Here is an 11,337-nt window from a genome sequence, read left to right on the forward strand (position 1 = left end):
CAGTTCCTCATCCTGTACAATACGGTTAATCACGTTCAAATCAAGAGATGTTATTCTGATCTTCTTCTAGTCACATAAAATATCTCCACATTCTCATACTTATCATAAATCTTCCTTCCCAATTTCACCATGGGAAGGGCGTCAGTCCCGCGAGAACCAATAAACGCTGTAAAAATACCTGTACCATGCACATAGTGTCTAGGGCGAGAAACCTTTACATCCACCGGTCCTTTGTTAGATTCCGGCCAAACCATATTAATATGAAAAATAACGTTTCAGTGTGATATAATCTTCCAAAAATTATCAATAAAATAAACTAAATAAAAATTAACACGTGCTATTCGTAGCCCTGACAATCAAAAGTCAAAATTTCTTATAAAAATGTAAACAATAACACCCAATTTACACGATGATTTTTTTCATGTTTGCCCAGACGTCTCTTTTCATGTTTGTCGATGATTGGTGGTGAGCGGGATAGAGAAGAATGGGGGGTAAGAAAACAAACATGATTTGGGATTTTCATGATTGTTTTTGACATTCCTCTTTAAACTCATTCGTACTGCTCATGTAAAAAAATAATTATGTCTTTTTTTACATGAAAACCTTAAAATTTGCATTAAAAAAATACTATAGCGTGTAATTAAATTTTTTTAAATAAAAATTAAATGGTTTTTATGTTAAAAATTTCATTTTATTTTTATTACGAATAAGTAATTAAAAAGGATTATACAATTAAACATCAAAAAAAGACATGCATAGTTGCATGTAAAAAATCACCGTATAAATGTTCATGATTTTTTGGAAGATTCTCAAAAGAGAATTGGAAAAAACAGACGTCTGAAAAGTCTTCATGTAAATTGCGCCTAACAAACTTTGACAGCTACGTAAACCAGGCGAATTAAGAAAAAAATTATCAGCTGATTGAATAACACCACCTTATATGAATTCGCCTTGATACATACGTAAAAAACCGACAGAAAGTCGAAAGGTCGACGTTTTGTTTAAACTATAGAACCCTACTTGGAAGCAATGCTAGAGTTGTGTACAATTAGAATAAAATATCTGATGATTCGGTTTTCTATTTCTGCTTATAGCACAATTTTTAAAAATGTATTTTTAGGAAAAAATGTATTAAATATATATTTTGTCCAGATATATACATAATGTTTTATTATTAAAAGTATAATGAATATTTTCTTACAAAATAGCCACCATTGTTTCATCTTTACCTATGTATGTATATATTTGTTGCAACATTTTGTTAAGTTACTACATAAGTAATTTAATGGCAAATTTTTGATACATTTTTGCAGAAATTTATAAAATTTTATAAAAGATAATATATATGTATATTTATGAAAAAAATCAATGAAAAATATAAATTAAATGAAAAATACAAATTAATGAAATTTGTGTTGAACAACTTTTTAACCCAAAATCCAATCTATAACCTGTAATTTTAAGAGACCAAATATATAAAAACCCAACTTATTGCAGGTTTGAAACTGGGACGAGTCAAGGCATGCCCTTGGGTCGTGTCTACTTTAAAGTTCTTCCATTTAATAAACCTAAAATTATTACTTACAAACATATACATAAAGGCTTTTACCAAAAATTAATGAAATTATAAACTTAATCGTTTAATTTCTATACACCCATAAAAACTCGTCGAAAATCGAACACATTTTTCTTCGCTATGCATGAGTACTCGCTCTCTCTCACTAAACACTCAGCTGTTTGATAGATACTCACCATTTTGCCTACAATCCGATTGGCAACATTGATTTTTAATTTACTAAACTGTCAAAAAAGGAAAATTTACAACACTGTGAGAGGGTTGCTTGTGTATTTCTTGTGAAAAATTTTAATAAAAAACAATTTAATGAAAATCGTATAGAAATAAATTAATACACAATGATCAGCGATACCTAAGTTAATATTTAACAATAAAAAACAAAGTGAAAGCTTTAAAAATTAAATAAATTTCTAGATTTTCCATAAGTTTGTACGGACCGTAGTAGGAAAAAAAGAAAACACACATACCGAGTAGTAAGAGAGACAGGATTCACAATGGAACGTTTTGCCATAAAAATCGACAAAAAACTTAAGGCAAATTTATATAAAATATGTCGTCTTTGCGGCATAGATAATCCAGATATGGTGCCAATACTCACGGATAAGCCAGAAAATGCAGCTATTGATGTGGAGGCTGAAATGGAGATGGCTGAAAAGATAAATTTACTACTTGGTTTATCGGTACGTGTTTATGAGAGCAGGGCGGGGGATAGTTTTGGTACTAATTTCAATTATCAATATATTTTCATGTTTTTTTTTAGGTAACAAAGGATGATAAAATGCCACAGAGTATGTGCTATTTGTGTGTGGATAAAATCAATGATTTCTACGAGTTTCGTGAAATGTGCTATTCCACAAATGCCCAAACTCGCAAACTATTAGGCTTAAAAAATGTCAAAAAGCCGCCCGTGGATATAAAACCCAAAGTAGAGATAAAAGAAGAATCTATAGTACCCACTAATAATACTGCAAACACCCCTGCTGCTAACAATAAGGCTAATCGTAAGCGTAAAACCGAGGAGGTGGCTTTAAAGGAGGAAATACCAGCAACGCCGGTTGTTCTGCCCAAGAAAAAACTACGTTTCTCTGCAGTGGCAGAAACCAGCATTAAGGAGGAAGTACCAGTAATAACTAAGAAAAAGTTGAGATTTACCGTAACGAATGATGAAGCAACACCAACCGCAGCCGTCGGTAACAAGAAAACAAAAAATGCTTTTATTGAAGAGAGTAAATTGAAAAAGGAACCCTCACCGCCAGTGTCAGCAACAACTGCTGCGGTCAGTAGTAAGAAACTAAAAATGTCAGCGCCTACTCCAAAAGAAATAGCTGCTAAGAAATCCAAACAGAAACCTGGTAAAACGGCTGAGTTAGATGTTAAAGAAGAAATGTAAGGTTTGATTAAAGTTAAACCAATTAAAAACTTAAAATTATATTTTTTGGAAAATAACAACATTTTCCTCTATATCATTTTAGCAAAGAGGAAATTAAGGAAGAACCCTTACCCGCAGCAGCCCCTGCTCCAGCGGCAAAAGTACCGCCTGCATCAAAGCTTAAATTCGGCTGCAATATTTGTAAGGAACGTTTTGCTGCTAAAATTAATCTCGATGCCCATACGCGGACTACGCATATTCCTAAAATTGAACGTTTCGTTTGCACCGCCTGTAACGAGGTACTCAGCAAAAGTTTCGATATTAAAAATCATCAATTGTGGCATAAACTTTCGAAAACACCTTATGTCTGCGGCTGCTGCGGCGAGTCTATATTAAATACGTATGCATTTTCAAGGTGAGATGAGATTTTGCATTTTTTTATTACGAAAACTTTTGGTCAAATAAATGTGAATATAAGTTTTGAATAGACTAGTCTATGGAATAGTCCATTAACTATAATATATTAATAGTTTAAGTACTAGTTTATTGACTAGTTTTTGTTACTTCTGCTCATCTTAATGTTTCTAAATTGACATGTAAACACTGTTATCAAAGTACTATTTCTCCCATATAAAGCCTACGTCTGTACGCAACATCTCCAGCTTATTTTTTCACTAAATAAAACACATTCCACTCTTTATCTCTCTTTTGCAGACATTTACGAGAGCATGCATTCGAAACACCACCAGCTCTACTCGTATTAGATCGTGAGTGTCCCCAGTGTCACACTTCGTATGCTACGAATTATCTCTACAATATCCACATATGTGCTGTGAAAACAAAACGTTGTGCTGGATGCAATCGTTTACAGCGCAATGATGCCGAATATATAAAACATTCCGCACAGTGTGCCAAAGTCTACTTAAACTATTCGAAACATATTATGCCCTCCGTGGAGGCATTAGAGGATGCGGTGCGTATTAAAAATGAAAATGATGTTGAGGCGGCTGCCGAAGAAATGGCACGCCTCAGTGGTGTACCTCTGGATATGGCTCCGGTGGTGCAATTAACGAGATTATCATCACCTATCATTATGGCAGCTAATCAATGTGTCTCAATGACGGGATTGGATGATGCCGCCAGTACAAGCAGCAAGAGGAGTGGCAAAAAGGGTGTTTCGAAGAAAGATTTAAAACGTGTTGATGAACTTTTGAAATCAACCTTAGATGCTTTGGTTAGTATTAAACATGAACCCGAGGTGCATGTGGAACCGGAAACACCATGTGCTGGTGTACACAGTGATAATGATGAGCATAATGAGTCTCATGTTGGTGGCCTAGATGATTATCATCATAATGATGACGATTCCGATTATGAAAATGAACCAGCAAATACTGCTGCTGGAAATATTGCGCCCAATAGCGAAACTAATGTGGCCAACGAAATAACATCAGTGGAACAAATTAAAATTAAACAAGAAATTGATGAAATAAATGAAGACAATGCCAATAAGATTGGTGGTGGTGGCCTTAAATTAAAAATTAAAAAGGAGCATGGCCAATTGAATTCATCCATAATAGAACAACAGAAATCCTCTGAGAAACGAGCCGAAAAACGTAAGAAGAAAAAGAAACATAAGGATAAAGAGAAAGAAAAACAAAAATTGTCTAAGGACTTGCAGGACGAACAAATGTCACAAGATTCGAATGGTCATAATAATGCTGAGGAGAATATGGCAGCTGCAACAACAATACGTATTAAAACTGAACCTCAAGATGGAACAGATGCGGCAGATATGCAGTCTGTGGCCAGCACTATACAAATTAGGCCGCAACCAGAGGCTACAATCATGACGTCTATACCAATGATGCAATTTCAAATTGCTTGTGTGTCGAGTGGCGTTGAATTTAATGGTGGAGCCGCCAGTGCAGTTGCTGAAACACCACAAACAATGGCATCTACAAATCATGAAGCTGAGCCTGAAGATGTTAAACCAAATCGTGAAGAATTGGATCGTATGATGAAAATATCTCATGTAAGCAGCGGTATTGCCATGGAAACAGATGACAACGAAGAGCAACCCATGGATCATGATGGCAATGATGATGAAGGCAATGGTGGTGATGTGGATGAAGGGGAAGAAACAGATTATCATGAGGAAAGTAATGAAGATGATCATCATGATGATGACAATGAATCTGCACAAGATCATGTTGATGAGGAACAGGAGGCGGAAGAAGAGGCAGAGGATGAACACGATAAAGACATAGACAAGACATCGGAAGATACAGGAATTGACAATGAGGACATTATTGCTAAGAAGATAAAGAAACCTTTACTAAAACCTAAAACTAAACTAGCTTTGAAATCTAAAGTGAAATCTACACCAAGCCTTACAAAAAGTCGCAATAAGGCGTGTAAATCAACAGCAAAACCTTCCAATATGCCTGTTTTACAAATTACTGCCGTACGCAGTGGTGTAACATTGGAGCCTACAGCTCCCTGCGACAGCGACTTTATTCCTATATTCATTAAGCCAGAACCCCAAAATCGTGGTTATTCCGATGAACAACCTTTAGTCGAAACGCCACGACAAACCGAAACAGTCCAGCCTCAAGAGGAAACTGATGAATTATCGAATACTCATACTGCTGAGGAACAGAATTATATTTCTTCTATTGATTTTAATAATATAACAATCAAACAAGAGAAGGATATCGAAATAAATGACGTACAAATCTCTCAAAAATCTGTTAAATCTTATGCAGATTTCAATGGCATTAAAAGAAAACGCAAGGCCCAACGTCGTACACATGGTATTAAGGATAGAACCTTAAAGAAGGATGAAAAATTGGCAAATACTGATGAAAATATGGAGGCTGAAGAAGAACATGAAACCGATGAAGAAGTTGAGGAAGAAATCGATGATGAAGAAGAAGCTGAGGAGGTTGAAGAAGAGGAAGAGGACGATGAAGAAGAGGCTGATGAAGAGGAGGAAGAAGAAGAGGTTGAGACAGATTTTGAGGAAGAGAGAGAATACAGAGAACTCGAATATCCACCTGCACTGGAAAAGGAAGCTGCTAAAGAAACGGAGGATCCAAAATCTAAACCTGTTTTAGAAAACCAAATGGACATTAGTGTTAAGGAAAACATAGCTGACAGTATTCAAGTCAAAGAAAGCAACATGTCACAACCCTCCTTTGTTATAGCAAGTGTGTGCAGTCAAGTAGCAATAGGCTCCTCAGAGGATCTTCACAAATTTACTGGTGGCATGGATAATATGGAACATACTCAAGATCTAAACAATCATAATGATAAATTACTGAAAGAGGCTTCTGTTAGTGAAGCGAATGAATTAATATCACAAACAGAAGATGATCCTAACAAATCTCAGACATTACAAGCAAATCAAGATTTAGAGAACGTGAGGGCGGAAAATCCACATTTGTCAGCAGTTGTAGGTGCTTCGGAAAATAGTGATATAGCAATGGAAACCCCAAGCATTGGAATTTCTAATGTACCCGTGACATTTAATGGACCACAAACTGAAAATACTCAACTATTACCAGCAACACTGCCTTTAACAGCCCAGCAGGAAAATATACAAGCCAGTGAAATGTCTTTACAACTGGGACAACCATTTGAGTTGGGAGTAGACCAAGAAATTAATCAAACTTTAAATACCAGCCAAGTATCAAACATTTCAGATTCCGACACACAATTAACACAAAATTCTGGTCCACTTAGACAAGACCAATTAAGCATGAGTCTGGGAAATCCAATAACACAAGATTTACACCAACATCCTCAACAACTTCAATGTGCCGAACGAAATTCTCAAGAAAATATCGAATTACCAACAAATAGTCAAGAAAATCCTCCACATACTTTACAGGGTTCATCGCATGAAGCTCAAATTCCTCAGGAATATACTAGAACTGATTCTCAAGATAATACGGCTCAAGATCAACAACAACAACAACAACTTCCACAACCTCATACATCACAAGATCTGCAACCAGTATTCAAAATTAGTTCTATAACATCTGCTGCTATTGATGTAACACCACAATTTTCGAATAATCCTTCAAGCAACAGCAATGATGATGAGGAAATATTGAAAGACAATCAAGAAGAGACGGCGGCGACCATTGAAGGTGTTGTAGAACAAGCTAAAGAACTTAATTTAGAAGCACAACCCGTCACAGAAGAAATGGAGGTTGATAATGAAAATGAAGAGGATGACGAGGAGGAGGAGGATGATGTCAATGAAGATGAAAATGAACTAAATGATGGTGATAATGTTAACAATGATGATTCCTCCACATTGTGTAACAATTTAGAAGAACGTCAAAATTATCAAAATCAAGAAGTTTTAACACAATTTCGACCAGCAGCCTTAGCATTACATCCATATTTGGAAGATATTTCATCGAGTAGTAATAGTTTGTTAAGTAATTCTTTATCACAAACACCACCACCAACAGCAACATCATTATCAATATCCTCCGGCACAACAGCAGCGTCAGCGAGTGCTGAACGGCGGCTTTTAAACACTGAAGAGACTGAAAATATTTTAAACGAATCAAGTGATGCTCTCAGTCGTCGTTCATCCGTAGTAGCGGCAACTGCGGCGGCGGTAACTGCAGGACAACCAGTACCGCCATCACATTTAGTCCAACAACTACCGCCTCACATGCCAACATTTAATTTTGATAATATCAATGAAATTGCTGAAAATAACAATAATGCCAATATTGAAAGAGAACAACTGCAAGATGGACAACACCACCAGCAGCAACATCAGCAACAAACAAGAAATAACCAATAATGTAATATAAAATATTTTAGATTTTAAGTAAATCTTGCCCTTTTCCCCCTTCCCCTACTTTGCACCCCATTTTACTTTTTCTTGGAAACCTTTTTATACAATTTAAAACTATATTTTTTAATTTACTTTTAATTTTTTATAACTAATTTAAATAATTAAAATTATTTAAAAAATATTCGAAATAAATTATTGTATTGTAAATTGTACACTTAAGATTATTAATTATATACTATTTATAATGACATCTTAATTTTGCCGCAAACCCCTTAAATCATTACAAGAAAATCTCATTTCAAAATTTTCATTTTATTTCGTTTTTTTTTAATATTTTTTATTATTATTTTAATTGTATAGTTTGTAATATTTCTTTTTTTAATTTCAAAATTATTTTTTAAGGTTTTAATTTAGCTTTTAACTACAAAAGAAAAAAAATATTTTTAATTTTAGTTTATATGTTTTTTTTTAATGAAATCAATCTTTAAAAAAGTAAAATAAAATGTAGAATTATTTGATATAACAAAATCTGATTTTTTTCTATGAGTTCATAGCAAATAAAGCAAAATTAAATTTGAAAAAATAGTAAAACACATTGTTAATATTGTCAACTCATTAAATATTTGGAGTATGCAATATTTATATATACATACATACATACATATTAAAATATTTATATATATAGGTGATCGATAAATTAAAAAATAAGAAAAATACTTAAAATATATAAGGAATCAGCTTAAATTTTAAACATATATATACAAAAGTTGTTTCTTTTTGGTTTCTAATGGAGTATAATTTTCTAAAGAGTAGAATCGCTCAAATCAGATTTTCGAGATATATCAGGCCAAGGACTTAAAAAAGAGCAAAATAATATTTATAAAATTTTTCATGTCATCTTAGAGAAACATCTATTTGCTTTAAAATATTATTTTAAACTTTATACTGACATATCTCGAAAACCTGATGTGATGGACTCAGAGCAGTTCTACACCTATATTCATTAAGTAGTTCCAAAATCGTGGTTATTCTAAAAAACAAGCTTTAGTTAAAGCTAAGGAAAATAATACAGAAATACAGCATATCCATCGGTGCTGAATAGGAAGCTGCTAATGAAACGGAAGAAAAGCAAGATGAAGATCCGAAATCTCAACATGAAAAAACCAAATGGACATTAGTGTTAAAGAAAGTATCACGTCACAACCCTTCTTTGTTATATTAGGTGTATGCAGTCATGTAGCAATTAGCTCCTCAGAGGATCTACACAAATCATGGCATGGAGAAAATTAAACATACACATGATCTAAACAATCATAGTGACAAATTACTAAAAGAGATTACTGTTAGTGAAGCGAAGAAGAAAGGTAATAAAAAGAATTCGAATATGCACCTGAGCTGAAAAACAAAGAGAAGGACAAGGTCTGTAAAACCAAATGGAAAGCATCAAAAGGAAACTATAAAATTCTCGCATTCATAATGTTGAGGAACAGTTTTACATTTGTTCAATAGATTTTAATAACAAACTAATAATATATTAAAATTACTGTCAAAATAATACTTTGAGCATAAAACAACATAACAATCCTATTAACTTCTCCAAACCTGCAGTCTTAATTTTGTGTAGAGTTCCCTATTATATTTTAGTTTTGTAAACAACTTCTTCCTTTACTTCTATTTATAATGGATTAAGTCATTTATAACAGGTCGATTAACCCGTTAATAAAAAAATATTGATATTTCTTTCCCTTAATATTAACACTTAAGTAAAATTCGGCAACTCTTATATCCGTTTGATACATTGACACTTCCTTTTACTTGCTTGTCCTTCTCGCCTATTCTAGTTAGTAAACCATCAGCAATTTAACAAAGTGCGCCTTAAAACGGTTCAGTCTTGTAAAAATTGTAAAATTTTAATAAAAAGTGCCTCTAAACGTAGGAGAAATGTTAAAAAATCTAATCAAGTGTTTAAACAAGACAGCAAACTAATGTATTCACTTTAAAATTTGAAAATTTTCTTATTAGAAGCATAAAAATGTCTCCTACTCAAAGTGTGACACATGCATTGAAAATTTGAAGTTATATTTAAATTACTCTTGTAAGCTTGTTAATTGCTTAGTTAATTGATTAAATATATTTAGTAATAAATTTATAGTTGTCTACAAGAAGAACTAGTTCTAAAAATCTTTTCATATTAAATATTTTTATTCGTTTAAATGAAAGCTGGATGTTTGTCGGTTCTTGTACCTTCGTCGATCGCAGTGTTGCCATATCGTGTGGAAATACAGATATTGTGGGTAATTCTTAGATAATTAGAGTAATGAGTATGTAATTTAAAATCTTTTTGTCGTTTCAAAGAATTTCGTGTAGACACAGATCATGTTTTATGCAATTAATTGGTTACCTAAAAAAATAACATAATCCAGATTCGCGTAAAACGATGATACACTCCAGCTTCATACAAAATTCACTAATTGGATTTTAAATAAAAAGAAATGACAATAAACATATAAAGTTTATATGTTTATTGTAAAGCTTTTGAACGTTTATATTATAAACGTTCAAAAGCTTTACAAACTGTGCGACCTGTGCATTTTCGATTTTACTTACATTGCATTTGTCACAAATTGTATAGGATTTACTTCCACAACATTTGATCGCTATTTGAACTGATCATTTTAAACAAAATTTTCTCTTCTAAATAATACAGAAAGCCATTTGTGTTTCTTGAACCCCCTTAATATTACTTCAGTTTCATACTTTGTATATCTGATCCGGAATTGGTAACAAATTAGAAGTAATGACTTTTAAGAATTTCAGATTTTTTTTTTTTTTTTTTTAATGTGAGTGTCAAGCTCAACACTTTTCTCAAAATCATTCTTGCAAAGAAAAAATTTTAAAATTTTGAAACGTTTTAGATTTTTTGCAAATTTTCTAAATTAAAAAAAAAACATCACTAGAAAAGCTTTATATGATCAAATGAGGCCCGATAATTACGAAAATCGACAGTACCATTAGGGCTCGCATAAATCTTGTTTTACTTTAAAAACCCCGGTTTCGAATAATTTATTTGCTTTGTATTGAAATGATACCTAAATCAACTTTTGAAGTAAACAATAAAACAGTTCGACAAAATTTGATAAATTTGGAGTACCAGAGTATATTTTTCTTTTTTTTTTTTTTGATAACAATTAGTTTTTAATTAAATTTTATTAATCTTAAGATTATATCGAGGGACTATATTCAATAGTCTCAATCTGTCATTTTCATGAAAATAAGATTTTGATGGAAAATATCTAGCAAACTAGCATCAGGACATAAATTTCAAAAGAAAAAAATATTTTTTTTGGCAATTTTATAAGAATTTTTAAATTTCTCTATCTTATTAAAAGAAAAATTGTGAATGCAAAACTCTCTATCTTATCCAAAAATTGCTTCAAACTCTATTATTTTGGATAATTTTCTGTTGCAAAATAAGTGTTTTTACTAAACTGGACATACAAATCCGCAAAAATATTTGAAATCAGTTTAATAGTTTTCGAGATATCGCTCATTATGATACTAATTTGA

At 32.6% G+C, this 11,337-nt stretch overlaps 1 protein-coding gene across 2 annotated transcripts; it reads left to right on the forward strand.

Moving 5' to 3' along the window:
* The first annotated feature begins 1,791 nt into the window (after positions 1–1,791).
* On the forward strand, positions 1,792–8,295 carry LOC119609014 (nucleoprotein TPR). 2 transcript variants are annotated; one of them, XM_037963680.1, is made up of 5 exons: positions 1,799–1,932; positions 1,991–2,256; positions 2,337–2,962; positions 3,049–3,360; positions 3,660–8,295. In XM_037963680.1, the coding sequence occupies exons 2-5, from the start codon at positions 2,071–2,073 to the stop codon at positions 7,774–7,776; spliced, it is 5,241 nt and encodes a 1,746-aa protein (XP_037819608.1). In that variant the 5' UTR covers positions 1,799–1,932; positions 1,991–2,070; the 3' UTR covers positions 7,777–8,295. The 2 variants fall into 2 exon arrangements, with proteins under 2 accessions (XP_037819607.1, XP_037819608.1); XM_037963679.1 differs by having other exon boundaries at positions 1,792–2,256.
* Positions 8,296–11,337: the final 3,042 nt, after the last annotated feature.

This window comes from Lucilia sericata, unplaced genomic scaffold (genome assembly GCF_015586225.1).
Source record: "Lucilia sericata isolate MDLA Ls3-8-SP2 unplaced genomic scaffold, ASM1558622v1 Contig000913F_arrow, whole genome shotgun sequence".
Taxonomy (NCBI): Eukaryota; Metazoa; Arthropoda; class Insecta; order Diptera; family Calliphoridae; genus Lucilia; species Lucilia sericata.

Excerpts from the sequence above, each read along its gene's own strand:
- LOC119609014 (XM_037963679.1), top strand. The coding sequence starts at position 2,071 with ATGGAACGTTTTGCCATAAAAATCGACAAAAAACTTAAGGCAAATTTA. Across the intron at positions 2,257-2,336 it reads ATTTACTACTTGGTTTATCG|GTAACAAAGGATGATAAAAT; the intron begins GTACGTGTTTAT and ends GTTTTTTTTTAG. Across the intron at positions 2,963-3,048 it reads TTAGATGTTAAAGAAGAAAT|CAAAGAGGAAATTAAGGAAG; the intron begins GTAAGGTTTGAT and ends ATATCATTTTAG.